This window comes from Manacus vitellinus, unplaced genomic scaffold (genome assembly GCF_001715985.3).
Source record: "Manacus vitellinus isolate BGI_N305 unplaced genomic scaffold, ASM171598v3 scaffold_21_pilon, whole genome shotgun sequence".
NCBI lineage: Eukaryota > Metazoa > Chordata > Aves > Passeriformes > Pipridae > Manacus > Manacus vitellinus.
The window spans coordinates 14,332,713-14,356,292 of record NW_021939546.1 but is presented as its reverse complement, the minus strand read 5'-3'; the positions used below and the strand labels follow the sequence as shown (position 1 = coordinate 14,356,292).

The 23,580-nt window shown below is 54.0% G+C and overlaps 2 protein-coding genes across 9 annotated transcripts in view; one reads left to right on the top strand and one right to left on the bottom strand.

The window, feature by feature from the left end:
* The window catches only part of SZT2 (SZT2 subunit of KICSTOR complex), a 53,911-nt gene extending 33,171 nt beyond the window's left edge, over nucleotides 1–20,740 (top strand). For 4 of the 8 annotated variants that reach the window (XM_029959649.1, XM_029959647.1, XM_029959646.1 and 1 more), the window contains exons 47-72: nucleotides 445–563; nucleotides 1,032–1,196; nucleotides 1,818–1,902; nucleotides 3,794–3,982; nucleotides 4,098–4,295; nucleotides 4,652–4,821; nucleotides 5,008–5,174; nucleotides 5,614–5,711; nucleotides 6,528–6,660; nucleotides 6,771–6,898; nucleotides 7,191–7,321; nucleotides 7,803–7,985; nucleotides 8,420–8,690; nucleotides 8,867–8,946; nucleotides 9,291–9,416; nucleotides 11,170–11,375; nucleotides 11,495–11,588; nucleotides 12,946–13,026; nucleotides 13,429–13,503; nucleotides 15,526–15,739; nucleotides 16,009–16,192; nucleotides 16,409–16,531; nucleotides 16,796–17,297; nucleotides 17,612–17,728; nucleotides 17,828–17,896; nucleotides 20,058–20,740. In XM_029959649.1, coding sequence (XP_029815509.1) covers nucleotides 445–563; nucleotides 1,032–1,196; nucleotides 1,818–1,902; nucleotides 3,794–3,982; nucleotides 4,098–4,295; nucleotides 4,652–4,821; nucleotides 5,008–5,174; nucleotides 5,614–5,711; nucleotides 6,528–6,660; nucleotides 6,771–6,898; nucleotides 7,191–7,321; nucleotides 7,803–7,985; nucleotides 8,420–8,690; nucleotides 8,867–8,946; nucleotides 9,291–9,416; nucleotides 11,170–11,375; nucleotides 11,495–11,588; nucleotides 12,946–13,026; nucleotides 13,429–13,503; nucleotides 15,526–15,739; nucleotides 16,009–16,192; nucleotides 16,409–16,531; nucleotides 16,796–17,297; nucleotides 17,612–17,728; nucleotides 17,828–17,896; nucleotides 20,058–20,201 — 4,052 coding nt within the window. In that variant the 3' untranslated portion in view covers nucleotides 20,202–20,740. Of the gene's footprint in view, nucleotides 1–444; nucleotides 564–1,031; nucleotides 1,197–1,817; nucleotides 1,903–3,793; nucleotides 3,983–4,097; nucleotides 4,296–4,651; nucleotides 4,822–5,007; nucleotides 5,175–5,613; nucleotides 5,712–6,527; nucleotides 6,661–6,770; nucleotides 6,899–7,190; nucleotides 7,322–7,802; nucleotides 7,986–8,376; nucleotides 8,691–8,866; nucleotides 8,947–9,290; nucleotides 9,417–11,169; nucleotides 11,376–11,494; nucleotides 11,589–12,945; nucleotides 13,027–13,428; nucleotides 13,504–15,525; nucleotides 15,740–16,008; nucleotides 16,193–16,408; nucleotides 16,532–16,795; nucleotides 17,298–17,611; nucleotides 17,729–17,827; nucleotides 17,897–20,057 lie in introns of those variants that run through there. The other 4 variants (XM_029959651.1, XM_029959652.1, XM_029959648.1 and 1 more) reach the window with 2 other exon arrangements.
* A 583-nt stretch (nucleotides 20,741–21,323) lies between these two features.
* HYI (hydroxypyruvate isomerase (putative)) lies at nucleotides 21,324–22,799 on the bottom strand. The gene is made up of 6 exons (XM_029959691.1): nucleotides 22,655–22,799; nucleotides 22,462–22,540; nucleotides 22,235–22,284; nucleotides 21,983–22,052; nucleotides 21,655–21,789; nucleotides 21,324–21,454 (listed from the first exon to the last, which is right to left on the bottom strand). The coding sequence occupies exons 1-6, from the start codon at nucleotides 22,757–22,759 to the stop codon at nucleotides 21,366–21,368; spliced, it is 528 nt and encodes a 175-aa protein (XP_029815551.1). The 5' UTR covers nucleotides 22,760–22,799; the 3' UTR covers nucleotides 21,324–21,365.
* Between the last annotated feature and the right edge of the window lie 781 nt (nucleotides 22,800–23,580).

Below are 23,580 nucleotides of genomic sequence, written 5' to 3'. Positions count from 1 at the left end.
AGAATCTGGCAGCAGACTGGCTGTGCTGATGTAAAGCAGAGGAATAGAGCTCTGCTTCCTGTCCTCTTTGCTCGAAGAACAGAGGAAGTATCTCTCTGCTGAACAAACTGCTCTTCTTTAGCCCAGACCTGCTCTCTGTTCTGTGTGGGTGAAAATGTAAGGAAAAGATCCACAGCCCACAATGAAACCTCCTGCAGACTAGGTGGCTTATGCCAACTTTCCCTATGCAGGAGTGCATTTGTCTTTGCCTACTACACCAGCAGTCTTTTATGATCATGAACCAATAGAAAAAGATATCTGAAGAAATTGATGGTGGGGAAAGTCATGTTCCCTGTGGGAAGTGAGTATGAGGGTGGTACATCCTGAATAGGGAGGGAGGGATGGCTCTGGCCATTCTTACTGGATGAGGTGAAAAAGCTGCTTGTACCTCTGCTTACTTGTCAGGGCCCGAGATCACAGACGAGCTGGTGAAGGTGCTGCGCAGGCGCCTGGATGAGGCCACCCTGGATATCATCACTGTGATGCTGGTGCGGAACTGCAAGCTGACCCCAGCAGATGTGGAGGTACCTCACTGCTTATCTGCTCTGGTCATCCCAGAGACCAGAACACTCTCCTACATTTTGACCTGTCTCAGCCTCTCCTGCCCTAAGGAAGACCAGGACAATTTGCTGCATCCTGTTCCCTGCTGCAGTGCTTGGTCAGGCTGGTGTTCACTGAGATATATACTGTGTGGGTACCAGTGTAGGTGGGAGATCCCCTTTGCTGGGTTTGCAGCATGGTAGGGCTTCCCTGTGAGTACCTCTGGAATGTCTACCCACATCTTGGTGCTGTCCTGTGCAGGGCCAGGAGCTGGACTTCGATGATCCTTGTGGGTCCCTTCCAACTCAGGATGTTCTGTCTCAGGGCACTGTGTATGGGTTCTGCCCACCACACTCGCCCTTTGCAGAGCCAGTTGGCATAATTTGTGTCAGTATTAGAGCCCCAGGGCATCCTGCTAGTCCCAGCTGAGTTTTAAAACCTTCTGTGTGCAGTTTATCCAGCCCCCTGGGACACCACCCACAGAGGTCCTGCAGTTCACGCTGCCGCCTTCGGCCCTGCCCTGGCTGCACGCCGTGGCCTATTACCTGCGCCAGAACCTGCTCATCTTCCTGCACACCCCCAAGTACACAGACAGCAACGTGGAGCACCACTTCAAGGTGAGGAGGGCTGGGAGTTGGGACAGCAGTCTGCCCAGCCTCTACCTTTTGCCAGAGGCATTTGTTTTGGCAGCCTAGACACCGTGTTCCCAGCTCTGCCATGTAGGGTTAGGGAGAACCTGGCACTAAATCTTGAAGCCTGGGGGAGTTTTACAGGACTGAGCACATCCTGATTAGCCTGGACAGGCCTTGCTTTCATACAAGCGATCACTTCCTGTGCAAAAAGCAGCAACCACAAAGCTCATGCCCACAGTCATCTCCCAGGAGCATGGGAGATCATCGCCTTTTAAAGCTGGACTTGGCTCCTTGCATGGTTCCCTCAGATCTAAGGACTGAAACATCAGGAATCATAAAAATTTGGGAGCAATTACCTACTCCTCAGCATGGCCATAGCAAAGATAGAGGATGAGGCCAGATGTATAGTGCCACATAACTCTGCAGAGAGCTGTAAGGGGTTTCCTTCACCCCAACAGTGGCAAAGGCTGTGTTGGCAAGTGTTTCGAGTAGGTCTGGATTTGCTTGCTGCAGGTCTGGGGATGAGCTGTGCACGTACATGGGCCTCTGCTTCCAGTTAAGGCAAGTTCCCTAATCTCTGTCAGTATTCCTCCTTGTTCTCCTTAGCATTACTTCAACCACAACGGGAGCATCCCTGACCAGGATCTCTATCTGTACAACAAGCCAGGTGGCCAAGGCACTGGTGGAAAAGGTATCGTGCTCAACTCTTCTGAAACAGGGTGTGGGGCTGTGCCCTGGGGAGCTGCTTCCCATGCTAGAGAGTTATGAGTGACTGAGGAGGGCCAGTGCTGTGGTTGTGTGTTCCTCTGATGGCTGGAAGGTGGGTGAGGTGCGTGCCTGAGGGACTGCAAACCTCTGTGTGTGTGGTGGAACAAACTAAGGTCTCCCGCAGAGCAACTTGCTAAACTTGACCTGCTGCTGCAGGAAGCAGCTCTAGGTTGCAGTAGCTGTGGGGCAAGACACAATGACACCTCCATGTGGAGCACAGAGAATCCATGGGGCTGGAGGGGACAGGGAGCAGGGACATTCGTTGCAGGAGCCTTGCTGCAGAGGGAAAGCAGGCAGCGTGTAACTGAACATGGTCTGTGTGGCGATGTTCTTGCTCTTTTCTCTGGAATGCTGGAAGAGGGATTGGATAGGACCCATCCTGCAGCAGGCTGTCATGTCATTTTTTGCCCAGGCCATGTGTCTGTCACCTGGCCATTGTGTGTCTTGTGCCCTTCGTGCACTGTTTGAATGTTCTTCTGTTGTGTAGGTACCATGTCGGACCTTGTGCAGCACCTTTTTCCACTCTCCCACTTCCAAGGTAGCACCTGTGGCTCCAAGTTTTATTCTGGGTCCCTTTCCCATGCAGCTCCCTGGCCCTTCTGGTCCCTGCTGTTCTTGTTTTCCTTGTGTTGTGGCTTCAGCTCTGACTCCTCTGTGTGTTTGTGTGTGTGTGTCCATTTAGCTGAGCCTCCTATTTCTTGCTGGCTGGATAAATGAGCAAACAGAACCTGCTGCCCTGAGGTGGCAGCTCTGCCATTCCCAGCTGCTGGGGGTCTGTGTGCTGCCCTGTTAGCTTGCAAGCAGTGACCTCCAAAGTACTGCATCATTTTTCCCACAGGTCCAAAGAGGCATCTCTTCCCTGAGGAAGACAAATCATAGTGTTTCAGCTGCTGTGGCACCTGAGTGCTGGCTTAGTCAGTTAAGGGGCTTTGAAAGGGAGTAGGATCACCCAGGGTTACAGTGTGAGGTTTGGACCTCACAGCTGCTTCCATGCTGCTGCTTCCCTGGTGCCCTTGCCATTGAGCTGGGCCATGGGCAGTCAGATCTTGTTTGTGCTCTTTCTCCTGTGTGGCCCAGGGCTCACGACATGTGGGCTGTGAAGCAGGAACCACAATGCTGGTCTGCATCTCTGAACTGTCCTGGTGTGTGTGTGTAGGGCTCAGCATAGAGAGGTGCCAGGCAGGGTCTGAATTTTTCTCTGCAGTGACTCCAGGCTAATACCAGACATCAGCCTGCCTTGTCCCCAGTCCTGCTGTTGGAGTGCATGGGGAAGCACCTGATCTTGTTCAGGTGTACAGTGAGGAGGGGCCTGTGAATGTTTTCTGCGACAAGGTGTCATGTCTGCAGGGACTCGAGGTTCTTCACAACCTGGAAAGGGCTGCTGAAGAGTATCTGGGCTCTGTACTCTGCCCCTTAAGAGGACAGGGATGGTGAGCCCCATCCTGGATCAATCTGCATAAAGGTCCTCCTGGTGCAAATGGAGATACTTTCCTCTTGCATATGGGACTGGACAACCCAGGAATCTCCTGCAGGACAAGGCAAAATCTGCTGTGATTCTACAGGAGTGAGATTCTCGGAATGATGGGGACACCCTGTGCCAAATGCTGTGCTTCTTACCCTGGCTCCCCACAGGCACAGCTACCCTCTGCTTCCCTGGCTGCTTCCCCTCCTGTGGGCCCTGCCTGCCATGTGACACTGTGAAACTTAAGGGGACATGACGATCCCAGCTGTGGGGTGGCAAGGCTGTAGGCAGGCATTGTAGAGGTGTACTTGGTGCTGGGCTGATGGAGGCTATCTTGGGCCTTGCCCTGCAGGAATCGCGTGCATCGCACTGACATTTGTGGATGAGCATGGCAGCCCCACTTTGCTGCCCCACGGGGAGAGGCCTGACCCTCTGAAGCTGCTTTCCTTCTCACCCATCGTGGGCCTGCTGCAGGACACGGACTTTGAGAGCCTCACTGCAGTCAGCAGACACCAGCCAGGGGCTGACACCCTGCCTTCAGGTAGGCAGTGAAACAGGCCGCCCATCACCTGCTACCTCCACATCCCCTGGGGCACCTAGGAGGGCTGGTGAAGGCAGGGTTGCAGAGCCACGCAGGACTTACCCTTTCCCCACAGAACCCTGCGTGCTGGTGCGCCTGGATATCTGGGAGAAGGGCAACATCAGCCTGCTGCAGCTGTCGGAGAAGCTGCGCGGGGCCCTGCGTCACGCGCTCTGCGACGCCGTCATGGAGTTCCTTGTGCTGCCAGCCCCGCTCTGCGTGGAAGCCGCCTGCCCCCTGAGTCCTGCAGACCTGGAGGACCTGAGTTCTGCAGGTGAGAGCCCAGCCAGGATGGCCCTCTTGAGCCTCCAGCCAGCCTTGCTCCTCCTGCCTGGCCTACAGAAGCTTGTCTGTGCTGGGGGGAATCAGGTGGGCAGGCCGGGAGGAAGGAAGCTGCTCTCCCCTCTGCAAACTGTGCTGTGTGATGTCTTGGGGAAGAACCATCACAAACATTAGTGTTGCAAGAGGTATAATCTGCTCCCCAAGACTGAATCCACTTTGCTGGATGTTACTGAGGGCTCTCTCCCTTCTCTCCAGCCAGGCTCTGGCCAGACACAGTGGGGTACACGGGGACACCAGCAGCTTTGTAGTGGGAGGCTCTGTGGAGTCTGATTTGCTTTGTCTCCACAGGAGGCCTAAGGAGGACCATGTCAGAGACCAAGGGCCTGGCCCTGACCAGTGGTGGGGCTGGCAGGAGCTGTCCTCCACCCTTGCACTTCACTTCTACACCTTCACCCAGCTCTGGAGAGCCAGTGACACCCACGAGCAAGCTGGGACGCCGCAGCTTCTGGGACATGCTGGTAATGTTGTTGAGGGACCAGTGAGGAGCAGGGCCTGTAAGTCTTCAAGGTGTGTCAGGCCAGGAGGAATGGAGATGAGTGATCTGGCTGGGGGTGGGAAGCCAGGTGGGCAGTGGGGACCTTGAGGTCAGGGCACTGGCTAGGCTGTGTATGTGCACAGGACTGACTTACCCCTTTCGCCCCTAGAGCAAGGCAGAGTCCTCGGAGCTGGGCAGCCCCAAGACTACTGATGACATTGTGCTGGAGAGGCCAGAAGAGGCTCGTACGAGGCGGCGGCACAAGACTGAGAATGTCAAGCAGCACCTGAGCCAGGATCGGGCCACAGCCACAGCTGAACTGGAACAGGCACAGAGGCAAGCACAGCCTGCAGGCTGGGCAGCCAGGATGTTGTTCCCCCATCTTCTGTACATCACTCCACAGCCAGACATCCTGCTGGCTCTATGTGTCTCAACCCTATGGACCATACTCCTTTTCCCTGTAGCTTCTCCCTCACACAGACACTTTAGGAGAGCTGCTTTCCACACACAAAGCTTCAGCCCTTTTTGCTGGAGTACTTCTGGGAGCACAACTGGTTCTCACTGCCAGAGATCCCTTCTCTGCACTGTGGGGTCCTGTGCAAACCCTGATACCCATATGCCTACTGACCAGGAGTGACCCAGCTCAAGGATTGTATCAATCCAAAAAGGAGGCTCCTGGGGCTCTGTTTTGGAGCTGGGAGGGGGCTGTTGCACTTTGTGCCTTCACTGCTGTTGACTGATCTGGTATAACTGTGCTTACCTTCCCTCTTCCCAGGCGCCGAACCTGCCAGCTGGAAGAAGGGGATGTAGGTACCATGCACCCGCTCTTCAGTCAAACCTGCCAGCAGTGGATGGCATTCATGAACCACCTGGGTACGTGTCTCAGGCCCCAGCTCCTCTAGGTGGGCCGGGAATGGGCCTTTCTGCCCAGAGCTCTCAGGATAAGTCCTCATATGGCACCATCCATCTTCATCCCTTGCTGATACCTACCTGGTTACACACCCTGTCTGTCCCCAAGCCTCACCAGAGTCCCATGGGTCTCAAGGCCAGTGTCAGCGTTAGAAAGCTGTGACAGGAGTCCTGGCATGTGTCAGTGCATCTAAACAAACCTGCTAAAGCCTGTGGCTGTGTCTGCCATGCTCCCTGTCCAGGGCCTCCTGGACTTGGCTGCAGCAGCTTTTGAACTCCAACAGCCAGCTGTGGTAGTGATTTAGCTCCCAGATGAGCCTCTGCAACATACTCTGGAACTGTGAGGTTCCATGGCAGACCTTTACTCTTACAGGGAGGGAGAAAGAGGAGGAGGGATACCCTTCATATGGAGGGATTTGGGTTTGTGTGGCTGCCCTGGTTGCTGCTTTCTGATTACCTTTCACTTCGGTGTTTGTACATCCTCTCACACTCCTGCTGGTAGAACCCTCTTCTTCCTCTGATGAGGAGTAAGCTAGGGAACAAGGAATAAGTGTGGGAATAAAGCACTGTACTCAGAGCATACAGAGAGTTTGGTCAAGGGCCTACTTTTGGGCCAGAGCCTGAAAACAGCGGTTATTTCAGCCTTCTTCTTCTCCATGTAAGGTTCCTGTTCTCCAGCTTTCCCTGCCTCAGGACCTTAGCCTTCTCCGTTGCTCATGTGGGCAGGATGTGGCTCTGGGGCAGCTTGACACCCAGTCCTACAGTACTTCTTCCATGCAGGGTGCCCATCGGTGCAGCAGTGCTCACTGGAGATGGTTTCCCGTTTCCTCCTGTCCTCCATCCTAGTGGAAGTGGTGAACCTGGTCACTGCCCTGGCGAGCGACACCACTGTCAAGGTGTTTGAGCAGATCTGGTGAGTTACGCGATGCACCGGCGGCTGTTTGGCACTAGCAGATGTTGATCAGCTGTGCTTCTACTGCCATCACTCTACATGTCAACCACCTTTGGGGTTCTTGTTTATAGCTACCATCGAGGCACTGCCTTTCTGCCCTATAAGCCTGGCCAGAGTGCCACCCCTCGCCCTGGCACCATCAGACACTTCATCCTGCTGGGACGCAACTTCCAGCAGTGGCGTTGCAGCACAGAACAGGGTGAGTGCCTGGCCACGGTCCCCAGGACTGCGTGCTGGGGGCTCTTGGGGTGGGACATGTATGAACAGGGTTCCCCTCTTTGCTGGAACAGACTCTTTGTGCCCAGAGGTGGGCAGTGGATTGTCTGGTTTTGCCTCCTGAGACTTTATTCTTAAATTTGCTTGTAACAGCTTATTTCAAGATGAATTGAGAATTACTGTGGCAAAAGATCCTGTCATGCCACTTGAATGGCACGTGGAATGTAAGGGCCAGATGAACTGGTACTGAGGGTCATAACTGTGGCTTCTTGCAGCTCACAAAGGGCTCCAACGCTTTGAGGCCATGGAATTCAGCTCAGCAGAGAGGGGCTCTGATCCCAGCCTTGTTGGTCGAGACCTGGTGCCCCGGCAAAGGTTCCTCTTCATGGAGATCATTGACAAAAAGGTAGCAATGGTGCCTTTGTGATGTTGCTCCTGAAAGGCTGTTCCCAACTGGCCCAGGGAAGGAAGAGTGCCTCTGCAGGCAGCCAGCCTTCCCTAGGCAATAGTCCTCCAAAGGAGCTGTGCAGGATGTCTCTGTGCCACAAGCGGAGCTGCGGGTTTCCTGCAACACTCTGGGAAGTGCCAGGGACAGCAGCCCTCACTGTCTCTGACTTCAGCTGCTGTGCTGTGGGTTGTACCTGCCCTTTCCCTGCTCACATCAGGCTGGACACTGGTGCTGCCAGTGCAAGTACCTCCACCACTGCTGTGGCTGTTAACAGGGGGCTGTAATTGAGCTGTTACCACTCTCCCTGCCCCAGCATTGTCATCTAAAGCTGGCTGCAACTGCAGCAAGTACCACCCAGAATACCTGGCGCAGCCTGTGCCACCATGCAGGCCCTCTCTGTGCATGTCCTTTAGCCTTCCTTCCCCTCCTTTCTCTCCAGATGACGCTCTACACCTATAACTGGTCCCCAGACCTGGGGGCCAACCTGAACTGCTCCCTGACTCGCCTGCTGCAGTGGCAGAATGCCCGGTCCCACATCGTGCACTGTCTGCTCAGCCAGAAGCTGGGACTCTTCCACCACCACTGCTTCATGGACACACCATGGCATGAGGACAGCAAGCAGGTAGGGCACCACACCAGGCAGGATAGTCCTTTCTTCTTCAGGAGAGGCCTTGGCAGTTTGTTGGGCTGAGGGAGGTTGCAGGCACCTGTGTGCTTTTGTGTGCTCGTTAGCAGGGCATCCCCAGGCACTCATATATCTCACTGTGACCATGTCCAGCCAGGCTGTTGCTGTCTACTCTTGGCGACAGAGGTGGAAAGGGAAGCCAGGTCCTGCTGCTGGCAGCACTTACTTGTGACTGAATTATTTAGGGTGAAGGAGGCTGGGGAATGGGCTTCCCAGTGCACCATGCTAGGCCTGCTCTTCTTGGGACTGGTAGTGGAGAAGGCTAACAGAGATGTCTGCAGATAGCCAAAATTGGGTTTACTCTGTTCTTGTGGTTTCTTGCTCTAAGGCTGGCAGTAAGGAGGCTTTCATGGCTGTGTCTGCTTGCTTAGGAGCCAAATCCTTTCCTGAACTCCACTTTGGAGGTGGATGCACTGATCCGGAGCCCGTGTCCTCCACCTAGCAAGGAGCAAGGCCGGCTGAGCAGCTCTGCCCGCAGCCTGCCATCTCTGCATTTCCATCCTGATGTGGTGCCCTTTGACGAAGCTCTGCGGGACGTTACCACCATCAAGCGCATACCCCACGGGCCTGATGTGGGACCTTTTGATCCAGTGGCTCAGCATGGGGCCCAGTTCCTGGAAATCAAGAGCATGGAGAGGAAAGGTAAAGCCTACCTCATCATCTCGCTTCTGGAAAAGGGGCTCAGAAGGAGCAGAAGTTTTGACAGGGAACAGTTCTCTGTGGGAATGGGTTATGGCTCGTTTAGGGTGGGAGTGAAGGAGAGTGGCAGTACTTGTGGCTGTGGCTTGATGCTCTTGTGACTGCTTTCTTTCCTCCAGAACTGGAGAAACAGATGAAGATTGAGAATCTCTTTGTCACCTGGCAGCAGAGGTCGGCACAGTCCAACATGCCTATCAGTGTGAGTGCAGCCTGAGCAGGGGGTAGCTGGGCCTTCTTACAGCACACTGGGAGCACCAGCTTCCCTATGGCAAAGGGGAGCACTGGAACCCTGAGCAGGGTGTTATGTTGGGGATGATGGTTAGCAGTGGAGCAGTGCTCTCTCTCCTTGAACTTTTGGGGTTGCTGGGCCCTGACACACCACACTTGGGCATGGTACCTCACTGCCCAGCAGTGGAAAGGCTGTAAAGCAGGGAGTTCCCCCATTGGATCTCCATTTGGGCAGCAGTGCAGTGTCATGGACAGCTTGTTCCCAGCCTTGATGAGGGGTGTGTGCTGTAACTGTGCTCCTGTTGTACTGTGCAGCTGGCAGACCTGGAGACCCTGAAGCAGTCCTCACGCCTGGTTCACTACTGTGCCACCCCTTTGCTCTTTGACCCAGCCTTCCGGCAGCAAATCCAGACAGACCAGCTGGGCAAGGTGGAGGGGAAGGTGAGTGTCAGCAAGCACCAGTGGGCTTGGGCATTGTGCACTGGGACAAGGGATGGCTTTGCAACCTTTTCCCAAGACAGGGCTGCTCTGACCTCACTCCTGCATTACAGGATGAATTTGTGCTCTATAAGATGGAGGCTGAGAAGATCCTTGGATCCTCAAAGCCTTTCTCCTGCAGCCACACCATCCCCGGGGAACCCTGATTTTCTTTTCTACCCAGGGAGTTCAGGGCTGAGTCTAGTGAAGCCATCGGGCAGCACTGTCTGGTACTGATCTGTTGGGGAAGCAAAACTTCTCTCATGCATTCAGCAGCCATGCCTGGTAAACCTTTCCTGGACCCAGAAAATAGCTGGAACAGTTGAAAGCCAACCACCTGAATCCTGAGCAGGTTGCAACCTGACAGACTCAAACTGGTGCAGATCCCACACCAGCTGTTCACAGACTATGTGTGTGTCAGAAGGGAAGAACATGCTGTTGTAATTTATCAAAATGTCAAAAGGATTCTGACAGGGTCTTTAAGCAGAGGTTGCTACAGAAATTGAGCACTCATGAGTGAAAGGGAAAGTATCATCGCAGAATGAAAACTTTGCTTTGTTTTTGGAACAGAGCAAAATGAAAATTGGTTATTGAATTTGAAGAGCCTGGCAGCAGGGGTTTCAAGGTGGTGTATTGGGTTCTGTGCCTCCAGATCATTTATTGGTACATATGAGATGCCCAGTTTTGCAGTGCAGTAGGGCTGTTCAAATGGGTCAGAACAGACAAAGACTGCAAGGAACTCAAGAGGTACCTGAGTAGCCTGTGAAATGAAAGCTATTGTGGGAGCTGGGACCTGGTTCCCAGTAAAACAGAGCACACTGTGGCGAGAAATTTGAACCCTCCTGTATTGTACACTCACTGCAGAGCCTGTACAGAGCAGACATCTCTGTATTGAAGCTATATTGTATCTTCTGACTTCGAAGTGGGTTTCTTCAATTTGTGAACAGTTGGATACAGCAGACACACTGGTTAGAGTACATCAGAAAAGGGTGTTAGTATAATGGGTAATATTCTAATAAGTTTCTAAAATACTTGTGTAGTAATGTCTTCATCTGGACAGTGTGAGACCAAGCATCTTGTGGCAAAGGCACTGAACTGGAGAGACTTGGAGAAGGTCAGAGAGTACCTGGAGAGATGCCAGATAAAGGGACAGCTCTTGTGGTAGGTGGAACAGATAGGCAGAAAGGCAGATAGAAACACGTAACAAAGGCTTGAAGTAGAGAGATGAAGAAAAGAAACAGTCTCTCACAGCACAATGAAGAGGAGTATTAAAGACATCCAGAGGAGAATTCAATATGTTTACAAGGAAACACTATTCCTTTTTGGTGCTACTGAACTCCTAGTAAATCTTGAGAAGTCAGCAGGATTCATAAGGGGATTGGACTCATACCATGGCAATAGGAGCTGAAGCTCTGTTGAGCTTTGCATGAAGCAGCTGTGAGCCACTAACACTTTGTGAAAGCTGGTGACAGATGTGAATTTTCCCCTTCTGCCAGGTCATCTTTTCCTGCAGGCTCTTGCAGTGCTATTATGTCAGTCCACGGCTGGGTAAATCTTGGATCTTGCATTTTGGCACGTGCGGTGGCAGTGTTTGGGGAAACAGCTGTTAGTGCTCTCTGGCAGAGACAGATCTGCCCTCTGCTCAACCAGGGCACCTGGTGTCATTTTTTGGGGCCAGTCACAGCAGGTCTCCTTAGGAACTTATTTTCCCTTCCAGAAGCGCCACCGCTCCAATGACTCCACAGCTTCGGGGAGAGACCGGAGCCACAGCTGTGACTCGGCGGAGTCGCTGCCCTGCAAGGTGAAGGAGGAGCCTTGGCTGCAGGAGATGTGCAATGCCTTCTTGCAGCAATACATCCAGTACCTGCAGAGCATGGGCTTCATTCTGGTCCAGGTGCGGCCGCCCTCACCTACCACTCGCAGGTCAGTGACATGCTGGGAACTCTGCTGTTGGAGAAGAGCCAACACTGAGCTGTGCCCTGGTGTGACACAACAGGAGATCTTGGCTCCCTGCTCAAGGCTGTCTCTGCTCTCATTTCCAGTAGCACGAGCCGGATCCGAGCTCTGGCAGCAATGGGTGTGGAGGGGAGAGGGTCCTTTTCCTACACAAAGCCAAAAACTGAGGGGAGCCCAAAGGTGAGTCTATGTTTGTTACAAGGGTTGGAACTAGGATGGAAGTCAGGCTGTGGAGTGGAGCGGTTCTCCTGGTTGACTTCTGAATCAGTTTCGTGCAGAAAGGACGTGAGAGGGCAGAGAAAGCACTAAAGCCAAAAAAAAGTCTGTCTAGGCCAGCATCACCTGTAGGATATTGGGTCAGAGGAGACCTCCTTGCCCTCCTGTGTGTCTTTCTGAGGTCTGAGAGAGCCTTCCTGAGTCTTGGTGGAACTAGGGCAAACCTCCCACCCCTCGAGTGGGTTTGAAAGAGGAACAGGGTTACCTGGGGTCAGGACAGCTGCCTTTGGGTGCGATTCTGAAGGTTTACCTGTCAGAGAATCCTCAGCATCTATGGTTAAGGGCAACTCTGAGACAGAAGGATCTTTAGTTAAAGTGAGATGAACACTGAAGTGGAAGAGGTTAGAGAAGAAAAGCCTGGAATGGCTCTACTGTGACTCATGTCTAAAGAAGTGGCAATTTGGGAGGAACAGGTCAGAGCTCTACCAATTCTCAGCTAACCTGGAAAGGGATTGACTTTGCTGTCTTAATCAATACAACACCTACACACCAATCAAATAAAAGTGTTTGGAGCCAATTTCAAAACTAAAAGGAGTGTTTCTTTGAGCAGCAGATAATGGTCATCATCAAAAGGTTTTGTGAGCACCAAGAGCTTACATGAGTTCGGTGAACATGAGCTTACAAGACAGAATAGGCAAGTACCTGGAAGAGGAATCCACTGGAGTCTCTAGGAAGGCAGAAACCACTTGTGCCTCATTTGATCACCCAGGATGATGGGAGCACATAGCATTTACTCATCTTTTTTGATATTTTATTGGCACCTGCCTTTGGCTGATGTTGGTGCAGGACTGTGGATAACACCTTGCAGTTAAAATGAGAAGAGAGCAGTCTGCTGGAGCAACTTAAGACTGAATGAACTTGCTGGCAGCTAAACTCTGTGAGTCTAGACTGGATGTCTGTGATAGCTGCTGTGTCAGGTAGATGGAATGGTCTGGGGAGACCTCAGCAGGGAGTGAGGTTCTGTGGACAGTATCATTCCTTGGGTAAGTGTCCTCAAACTGTAGAGACTATAGAGACACCCTGTCCTGAGCAAGCAGGAGGTGATGGGGGCAATATGCTTGGTGTGCTCTCTCAAAGGATGTTTTATTAGGTTTGTTAGGGTTCTTTTCACTGTCAGCTCTGACATGTTTGCTCTCCTCTCTCCAGTGAGATTGCTCAGTTGGTGAGGCTCCTCTATTTCCACCTCTGCCACAGAGCCTTGTGGCAGCCTCACACCCTGGTATGCCAGAGAGCCTCTTCAGTTTTGTCCTTCTCTTCACAGAGCACAAGCCCTGCTGTTGCCACCTACCATCTACAGAGAGCTCTTCCAGGTGGGATTGTGCTCATGGAGTTAGCCTTCCAGGTAAGAAAGAACAAGAAACAAAGTATGATCTCTGGGGGTTCAGGGACAGTCTTCAGAGGTGACAAAGGGAGTGACAAGGAGTGCAGCAGGGACACACGATTCTTCGTTTCTTGTCCTGCTTCTTCCGTGGTCCTGCAGGACTGTGGATCAGCTGAGGATGATTCTGCAGGGCTCAGAGCAGTAAAAGTTGCCTGGAGGAGGGTTAATGAAGGGCTCAGCACTAGTTAGGGTGCTCTGTGCTCAGCCACACCTTGGCTGGTCTGGCTTGGTTCAGGCAGGAGGGGAGACAGAACATGGGGCAAAACTGTCTGGGACCCAGCCCAGAGGGTGAAGTGTGGGGACCGTGCTCCTTCCCTGGAGAATCCCAAGGTCTGTTCTGTGCTCACGTGCTCTCTCCTGCAGGGCTGTTATTTCTGTGTGAAGCAGTACGCGCTGGAGTGCTCACGGATCCCCATGGGCCAGTCTGTGAACTCTCAGGTAATGGCTCTGCCAGCACAGCTGGTGCTCCTCAGAGCCAGGAAATACTTTGGGGGAGGCAGTGATCTCTGGAACAGAGTGGGCATTTGAGGTGTAGAAGGTTCTGGAGAGTTCTGCTCCCTCTTTATGGAAAAGGAGAACTGGACAGAGCCTCATGCTCTCCATGGCTTGCTGCTTGAGCAGATCTGGAGTGCTGCCTGTCCCTGGGGCACTGGGTGGCTGCCTGAGGCTGGCCAGCCCCAGCCTGTCTGAGACAGCAGGCATGCATGACCATAGTGTCCTTTCCAAGGTGGCTCTGTAGCAAGGCTGCATCTTATCTATGCCAAGAATGTCTCTTCTAAGCTTAAGCCTGCCAGGAGCTTGTCTGAGGGTTTGCTGAGCATTTCCTGGAAAGCTCTCACATGCACAGGGCAGTGTTACCAGGCTGCATCTGGTATTGCAGGGAACATCCAGGCTCTCTCTGGCCGATTTTGGGAAAGATTTTGCCTGGTTTTGCTGTGGGATGGTCCTAGGAGCAATGGGCAGGAGGGGTGGGACTTGCTGCAGGGGCCTAGCCAGTCTTCCCATGTGCTGGGACCAGCCCACAGTTCCCCCAGGTGGGGCAGTCGAGTTCCTCTGCCCCTTCTCTCCCCTTATCCCACCCTGGGCCTGTGCAGGACAGGCTGGATGCATGAACAGGGCTGGGCAGTGCCTTGTCTCTCTTCCCACTGCTGTGCATCTCTCTCTTACAGCCAGAGCTCGCAGCAAGAGCTGCATGGGACTCAGCTCTGTCCACAGTATGTCCTCTCCTCCCACTGCCATGCTGAGCATGGCAGGGCCTGCCAGTGCAGTGCTGGCCGTCCCACTGGCTGTGCTTCCACCCTTCCTGCCCCAGCATCTGGCTGCACGAGCTGCCTCCTGCCTCCTGTGCCAGAGCCTTCTGTAGCAGTACATACCACAGTGGGCAGCACAGCTTAGGAGGAGGATGGGGTGGGCTCCAGGTGCTGGCATGGGGGCAGCACCTTGTGTTTCTTGCTCTTTGACCCATCTGTCCTGGGGCAGGGCTGTAGGCTCCTCTCCGGGCTCATCCTGGCTGTGCTGTTTGCCCTCTGGCTGATGTAGCAGCAGTGCAGGTGATGCAGAGAGTGAGGGCAGCCTGTTCTCCTCCCTGTGCCTTCTACCTACTGTTTTTCCCTGCTTGCCCTCCTCTTAAACCAAGGGATTGTGATGTGAGTCAACTGCCTAGAGGTGTCAGAGAGCCAAAAACCTGTGGGTTCCCGGCATGAGGGCAAGGCTGAGGCCTTCACCAGTGCTGTGCCCTGGCACAGTAGCTGCAGTTGTGCTGGGAGCATGGCCAGGGGTGAGTGTGTGAAGGCTGGTGCTGGCCCGGTGAAGAACCAGCACTCTGTGCAGCTGGAGATGGCCATGTGCTGGAGGGATCCTCTCTGGGCACAGCTGTGACACAACAGCCACTGCTGTATCTGGCTTCCCTGCAGCAAGCCTGGGTGCCTGTTAGTTACTGAGCACAGGGCATTAGCTACTCTTGCCCATCTCTGGGTCCAGCCACTCCACAGAGGCCCCTGTGCTGCCTCCTGCTCTCAGGGGACATTCAGGGAGCTGGTCTTTGCCTGTAGCTCCAGAACTTGCTGGGGCTTCAGCCCTGGTGTGTCCTGTACCCTTGGGGATCAGGCAGTGCAGAGCAGTGCTCAGCTGAAAGGAAGCTGTGTCTTCCTCCACAGCCGTGTGGCTTTCAGCTCAGGGCGGGGATGAACCTCAAGCCAAAAGGGAGGCAGTGCTGATTAGTCTGTGCTGCTACTGGAGACCAGGAGTGGGGTCAGGTGTGCAAGGAGCCACCAAGCTGGATCCTGTGAGGCCAGTCCTGCAGGTCTGCTATTTGCACTGTGCACTCGGCTTCTGGGCTGCGTCCTGCTCTGAGCTGGGGCAGCTGCACTGGCTCTGCAATGCCTTGTGGTCAGCAGGGCTTCGCAGGAGGATGTGAAGTGCCTGGTAACATTCCTACCTTGACTCCCTGTTCCTCCACAGCTCTCAATGCTCTTCACAGAGGAGTGTGACAAGGTGCGGGACCTCATGCACGTGCATTCCTTCAGCTACGACTTCCACTTGCGTATAGTCCACCAGTATCTGCTGGGCTCCCACATGACCCTCCGCCAAGGCTACCATCTCACCAGCTTCCTGGAGGATTTCATTGCCCACCACCCCGATATCCCCAAATTTGGCCGTAACCACGTTTTCCAAGGTATGTAGTTCAACTTGTGATTGACCTGGGATTGACTGCCAGCCCATAACTTGGCAAAAGGTTTCCAAATAAACCTGACCCTTGGAGTATTCAGGGAGATGACAGGGTAGGGGTGGCATGAGGGGTCAAGCTCCAGGGGAAGTCCTTGCTGCCTTGTTGTGGGAGGTGGGTTGTTCTGTCCCATGGGGTAGTTTGTAGGACACTGCTCTGCCCAGGTAAGAGGCACGGAGCGTGTCCTGTGACAACAGTGTGTTTCTCCACTGGCCCAGGCACGTTGGCCCTGCCCACCAACATGATCACTGCACACCAGCTGTACAACTACATTGCTGACCACGCCAACACCTACCACATGAAACCCCTGCGCATGGCCCGACCGGCCACGGGCAGCGACAGCAAGAAGGGAACACCAGGCACAGAGCAGAACGAGTATGCACTGGTCTCTATTTGGAACAGGTGAGTGAGTCTGCTGCAGGTTCCTGGAGCTGCTGGAGATTGGTGGCAACCTGCCAGTCCTGGGGACACTGCCCCAGGGTGCATTTAGTATTTCCCATAGCACTTCTGAGGAGTCCTGCTATGTGGAATTCCCCATGCCCAGTAGTTCTGTTGTGACCAAGAGCTCTGGGGTAACAAAGTGAGGTTCCCTTCATCCTGATGTGCTTTTGCTCCCAGCTCGGGCTCCTACAAGGACTCTGAAGGTCTGCGTCATCATGATGACTTTGATGTGTCCCTCCTGGTGTGTCACAGTGCAGCACCATTTGAGGAGCAGAGTGAGGCAGAGAGACGCATGCTCCGGTGAGCACTGGGGGCCCAGGACACCAAAGCTTCCTGGCTGGGGAGGAGGGCTCTGGGAGGGACTGGTTCTGTCTGGGACAACACAGACAGGGTTGTTGGTGTTGGGGGAGGATCGCTGTGGGGACCTGGGCGGCGTGGTGTCTGTCTTTGTCTGGGCAGAGAAGCACCCTTTCTGTCAGGGACAGAGAGGCCTGTGGTTCCTTTGCAGCGCAGCTGAGAGGGGAGCAGCCCTTCCCCAGGTCACAAGTGTCTCCTTGCCCTCAGTTTGCGTTTCTACGTCATCATGACCAGCCAGCGGGAGCTCTTTCCCCGGCTCACGGCCGACATGCGACGCTTCAAGAAGCTGCCGCGCTTGCAGCGGGAAGTGCTGGAGCCTGTGGTGGGCCGGGCAGCCTGGGAGGCAGCGGAGCCGGAGACAAGCCTGGGGCAGCAGCCACCAGCAGAGCGGGAGCTGTGGCAGGACGTGGAGGACAGCAGCGAGTTCTACACGGGGGGCACACAAGTCAAACTGGGGCCAGGGCTCTTCTACACCTCGCCGCTCTTCCCCTTGCTGGCCTCTGAGGTGGCCTCAGCCCAGAAGCAGCTCAGCAGCATGGTGCAGCTGGCCAAGTGTCACTGCCGCAGGGACAATCTCTGGAAGCGCCTCTTCCTTCTGGAGCCTCTGGCGTCCGACAAGCTGAAGCTGGGCAAGCTCTCGCTGGTGGAGCTGGAGGAGCTGCTCGATGCCGTGCATGGGAAATCCATTGCGGATGTCGACCCCCAGCTGGTGAGCAGCAGGGATGGAGTCACAGTGCACAGCAGCTGCTGTTCCACTTGGGACAGAGTGGGGTGACAGGTGAAGGACCTGCAGGATATGTCTCTTCCTGCTTGATGGGAAGGTAGAGGCAGGAACATAGCTCCTAGCTGGGAGGGGGAGACTGCATGGACCTGTCCATGGAGAGTGAATAGCTGTCAGTCAGCATGGCTCAGTTGGGTTTTGAGGGATGCATCTGATTCAGGGTGTGAAGGCTGCTGTAGCATTATGTCTGCTGCTGCCATGGCTTGAGGGAGGCTGAAATCAGCCCTTTTCCATGCCTGCAGGAATGCTTCCTCACCATGACAGTCTCCTGGTACCAGAGCCTCATCAAAGTGCTGTTGAGCCGCTTTCCCCAGAGCTGTCGGCACTTCCACAACGCTGAAACCGGCACCCAGTATCTGGTAGGACCCAGCCCGTCACCCACCTGCAGCCTCTCTCCCTGTGTCCTTGTCCTGGGGTCTCTGTCTCCTCTCTAACGTGTGCTCTGACTCTCCTGACAGGTCGTGCTCAACCAGAAGTTCACGGACTGCTTCGTCCTTGTGTTTCTCGATTCTCATTCAGGAAAGACGGTAAGTACATGAGAACAGAAGACCAGCTATGTTGGCTCAGGCCAAGAATCTGTCTAGATTGATCCAGCAGTGGCCAAGAGCAGGTGTGCATGAGAACAAGAGCAGGTCAAGAACCTTGTAACACCTCCCTTAAATACTTTCCCAACATCTGAAAATCTGTAGCTCAGGCCCATCCTGAGCTAGAAGAGTCCTTTTCATTTATTTAATAGCCCTCCACAGCTTTCCTTTGGTTAATTTCTTGCATCCATGATTTCCCCTGGCTTGCAGCTCCACGAGGCAGTTGTAATCTAGGTGAACTCTTTGGCTTGTTTTTGAAGCTCCTACTGTTCTTTCCATGTGATGCCCTTTTGTTCTTGTATTAGAACACAGGGAGCACTTGATCCTCTTTTCCTTCACAGGATTGCTTTTGGATCATTCTCTCAGCTGTCTCTATTCAGGCTGAAGAGTCCTTCTGTTTTCAGTCCAAACCAGATCATACTGGGTCTGGCTGGGAGGGGTCACCAGTGTTGTGGGCTGTTCCTACCTGGGCAGAAGGGAAGGGGACCCGCACTGTGAGGGTCCCAGTAAACCTGCAAGGACCTTTGCCTTCACTGGACTTAAGGGCAAAAATACTTTTTTTTCAGCTGTGCTCCCAGGCAGGGTGCAGGATGGGTCACAGGAAAGGCAGCTCCGTGTGAGAGCAGGGCATCTACAGGAGGCTTCTGTCCACAGTGAGGCTTTTGCAGAGAATGCAGCATAACTGATCCCTTTGTAAATAAATCATGCTCCATCTCAAAAGCAGGTAGGGGAGACAGAAGAGGTGGTGCCTGCTGGAAGGCTGCTCAGTGCCTCCTGCCACCTAATGGCCATAGTGTCACCTTGTGATCATTGATATGATACACCCAGACCCTCCATCCCCTCTCCTAGTGACTCCCATCTTGTAACAGAAATCCTTTGTGTTCCTCACACTGTATTTTGTGCTTGATCCCATTCCTGTGGCCTCTCAAAACTCTCTCAGGCTTTTTTTTTTTTCCTTGCATTATCCCAATCCTCTTTTGTATTAGTGCCCCAAATTTTATCAGCACATTCCTCATCTTTGTACCAGACTCATTAAAGTACGAGGCAACGTGAGTCCCAAAGCCTGTCCTGGAGGAACTCCATTTGTAACCTCTCTCCAGCCTGCTATTTCCCCTTTCAGCACTGCCATCCTCACCTTATAATTTCAGTTAATTCCTATCTTTTCAGCTTACCTAAATTTCCCATGTGGCACCACATCAAATCCTTCCTGAAGCTTAGATAAGATGTACCATGATTCCTTTGTCTAGAAATATTACCTTATCAAAGAGAAATTTAGCGTTAGCACATCACTTTGGTAACACTGAGCTGCATTTCCCTCACGGTTCTTTCTCTCCCAGCCTGCTCTGAAGCCTTGCACACTGTTGGAGCTGGGTTCACAAATCGCTTTCTTTTCCCTCTTAAATGATGGTGGTGCATTTTCTGTTCTGTAGTTACCCAGCTCTTCTCATGGCTTTACCAGTTTGTTAGGGACCCTGGCTACTAGATGTGCTGCATTTCAGCTCTGGAGAACATCCAGTCCCTGTGTCTTGCCTCCGTGATGCTGATCTGAGTGCACTGAGTCACTCACAGGCTTCTTCTGTTCAGGTCCTGCAGCCTCTCCTTCTGAACCTTGTTCCTTGCTTCCCTCTGCCATTGCCCTGCCTTGTCAGTGCAGTCACTAATCAGAATGGAGCAGGCAGCACTTATTTTTAGGATTGCAGTTATTACGTTTAATCTCCTCCCCTTCCCCGTTAGTTGCACTCCTACTCCTACTCTTTGCCTTAGAAGAAGAAATTTCCCTCCAATTTCCCTGAAAGCCCCTTATTATGTGGAGTCAGTGGGTTCCCCTCCTCTCCTGAGGCTGCTGCTGGGGTTGGTATAACTGCAGATGCATGAGAGCAGGGACTGAGTGGGCAAGTGCTTGCACCTAATTTCCACCAAAAAAATTGAGAGGAGGCTCAAACATGCTCTGTCACAGGAGAAGGCACTAGTGCCATTGGCATTTTGGGACTTCTCCCAGTATTTGCCTAAAACTGCCCAAAAAAAAGTGCTCACACACCTGGACTAGGGACTGCAGAGTGCTTGTTTGAATCCTGTCCCCTGACCCTCTCCTCCCTCTCAGCAGAGCCTCACCGTGGTTTTCCGGGAGCCGTTCCCAGTGCAGCCCCAGAACAGTGAGAGTCCTCTGCCACAGCTTGTGTCAACATATCACCACCTGGAGTCAGTTATCAACACTGCCTGCTTCAACCTCTGGACGGGCCTGCTCTAGCACTGGCACCCATTTCCTTGGTGCAACACATGTGCCAGACCTCAGCACGGCTGTGCCACGGGTGGCGATGGGGAAGAGCAGGTCTGTGAGGGGACCTGTGCTTGGGCACTGCAGGCAGTGCTGCCAGTGGCACACGTGGCTACTAAACTGAGGAGCCTGGCGGGCTGGTGTGGCCCTCACGTGCTGTTTTTGGTGGGTTTGATACTGAACGACCTTGAAGCAAACCACAAGGGCAGGAGCTTGGCCGCTGTGGCTTGGCTGAAGCAGAGCGACTCTCAGGGACATGGCTTTGGCATCTGCAGGTGAGTTCTGCCTTCTGGGGAGGCATGGAGGAGCACACACAGCACTCTGGGCTTTGTGAGGAAAGACTCCTGGACTTCAGGGCTCCAGGCAGTGAGGCTGACTGCTTCTGGCCCTTTGTCTTCCTCGGGAGAGCACTGGATGGGACAGGAAAGGTGAACTGGACCATACAAAGGTTTTATGGAGGTGTACATTTAAGCCATTGGTGTATCTGTGAAATAAACTGAACCAGATCCCTGCTCAGTTGCTCTAGGCTAGGATGTGGAACGCCTCCCATAGGGGATGCAGAGCAGCCCTGGCTGGGTTTGCACCGGAGTTTCTTACTTGCTCCAGAGCAGGAACAGCAGGGCAGTCAGCCCCCAGCCTGTTACCTGGGTTCAGGCAGCCTGGGAGAGTGCTGCTTGCTTCACTTCCTCCCCTGCTGCAGTCAGTGCTCGGCACTGGCAACAGCCTTGAGAACTGCAGTGCCTAGAAGCCCAGAGCATTATTCTCACAACTCCAGGCGCCAGTTGGAGCTGGACTGAGAAAGCTCACACCCTTCCCAAGGATTGAATGCTCCCCTTAGTGGGGGAGACTGGAAACCTCTCCCTGGACACCCCTGCAGCCTGGAAGTGAAGGTTCTCTGTGTACCTGAAGTCACCTACAGCGGTGCCTGAGCCATCCCTAAATATGACATGCTACAGATGGCGCTGGTGTAGATGGGGGTCCAACTGCTTGGGCTGACCCAGTACGGCCTGGGGAAGGGAAATATGACAAAGATGCTCCTAAAGCCACTCTAGGAATCATCCCACCTCAGTCCTAGAAAAGACACGTGTTCCTCTGTTAAGCCATTGCTTTGTCTTTTATTCCCATGGCTTTCTAGTTTTACTCAGCTGCCTTGCTGGTCCCACCATGTTGCAGCCCTCGGCTCTCCCAGTAGGAGCGCAGCCAGCCCAGACCTTCCAGGGTGTCTCCTGCAGTGACAGACAAGGTTTCCTGCTGCAGCTGGAGAAGCTGGAGCAGCTTCTGTTCAGGACAGAGATCTCATTCCCAGGTAGGGACTCTGACACCCACTACCTGCCACTCCCCAGGACCTGCCTGTCTTTGCACAGTACCCAGCCAGCTGGTCCGTGCTTGGCCCTGACCTGGGGCTCAGACCTGCAGGCCCACTCACCTTTGGGAGCATACTCGCACCCCACATAGCCAGTGTAGCCAAGGGACTCCAGGAGCTCGAAAATGTAGGGGAAGTTCAACTCCCCAGGGCTGTCAGGCTCATGCCGCCCTGGCACCTGTGCGATCTGGATATGACCTGGAGAGGGAATGGGAGAGGCCGTGCCCAAGGCAGCCCTGCCTGGAGCCTTCTTTGGGCATGAGACAAGGTGACCCAAGAGCAGCCCCACACCCCCAGCCAGTCACAGCAGAGCCTGGGGCAGGAGAGCTCCATCTCAAAGCCACTCCTGCCCCATGGCCATAGAGGAGCTGATCTGGGTGCAGGGCATTACCAATGAGTGGGAAGTATGTGTCCAGGTTGCGTGACAAATTGCCATCCATGATCTGGCAGTGAAAGAGGTCCTGGGAGGGAGAGAGGAAGATGGAGGATGCAGCTGTTCACCAGTGAGCTGTGCTACAGGCCCCATCTCTCTCTCTCTCCATGTCCTCAGGAGAGGATAGCAAGCCCCTAGAACTCCTCTCTGGGCCTGTGCAAAAATTCCCTGGTGGAGGGTGGACCATGGAGATCTTCAGTGCTGACTCACCAGCTGCAGCTTCAGGTTGGGCCGTCCCACCTTCTCCAGGATGGCAGCAGCTAAGGGTGCAAGAAATGAGAGACCATTGCCCCCAGGGTGGAAACTTCACAAAGCCCTGACTCCCCTTCATCAGCTGAGCTCCCTCAGTATCTCTGGGCTGGTAAGGCAACCTCCTGCCTTTCAGACTTTGGGGATCCTTCTCTTCCTCTGAAGGAGTCTCTAGCTGTCTGCCTTACCTTGGTGCGGGGTGTTCAGGTAGTAGCGAGGGTCAGTGATGCGGTTGTTAATAGGCTCCACCAGTCCAATCATGTTCTCCTGTAACACAGTAATGTCACCCTATGGAGCACAACTTCCCTATGCCAGGCTGCTGGGGTGTTCCTGGGTACCCTGAGAGCTGCACCCACAGAGCAGGACACATTCCCCACTCACCTTGGCCAGGAGGTCAGCAGCATATCTGAGATTCTCAATGAAGGTGGTTTCCATCTCACCTGCCACTGCAGCCCGGTCTGCACCCAGGGGAACCCGCCCAGCCATCACATGGATCCTAGAGACACAGAGATCAGCCACTGGCAGCAATATATGTTGTTCTGCCTCAGTACACCGAGGGATGACTTTGAACCTTTTGCCTGACAAATCTCAGACCTTGATTCTTCCCTCTTTCACCAGCTGCTTCCAGCTCTTTCACCCTGAGGTTGGTTGGTTTTGCTCCTAGTGCTGCCCCAAGGCCAGCACAAAGGGCAGCTGGCATGCTGCCTCTGCCAGGGGCAGGCTGCACACGTGTTCTCACTGCTTGCTGGCTGTGAGCAGGGAGGGGACAGCGGCCCACACTGGACTGCCTTGCCGTGAAGAGCTCAAGGGCCAGGCAAGAGCAAGGCTCTTCAGCCACTGCTGGGGGAAGGTGAAGAGTGGAAACAAAACCCTTTTCACTCTGCCTGTACAAGCAGGGGCCTGGGCAGCCTCTGGCCTGCCCGGTCCTTGCCATCCATCGGGCTTTGGACTGAGTTTCAACAGGAAAGAATGATGCAAAGTAAATGCAGTAAAAGGGCCCCGTTGGTTTTCTGAAGGGAAGTGTGCCAGGCTAATTGCATCTCTTACGGTGTCTCTGCTGCCTCCAGGCACCGTGGCCTCAATAAAGCAACTGTTGTGTCCTGGGGGCAACGACTGGTGTAAGTGGGGAGGAAAAAGGGAGGATTATCCTGGGGACTGTTGTGCGGAGGTGGGGAAGGGAAGGGTCAGACGAGTGCCTGGCAGCTCCCGGAGAGGACACTGAGGCCGCGGCCCCGCACAGGGGGGTCTGCACCGCCCCGGCTCCCGCCCGATGCAGCCGAGCAGGAGACGCTGCCCGGGAGAGGCTC

Bases quoted from the DNA above. Each gene is read 5' to 3' on its own strand.
- HYI (XM_029959691.1), bottom strand. From the start codon at position 22,759: ATGGCTGGGCGGGTTCCCCTGGGTGCAGACCGGGCTGCAGTGGCAGGT. The intron at 22,541-22,654 runs GTGAGTGGGGAA...ACTGTGTTACAG, and splicing joins CTGCTGACCTCCTGGCCAAG to GAGAACATGATTGGACTGGT. The intron at 21,455-21,654 runs GTGAGTGGGCCT...CTGTCACTGCAG, and splicing joins GTGCGAGTATGCTCCCAAAG to GAGACACCCTGGAAGGTCTG.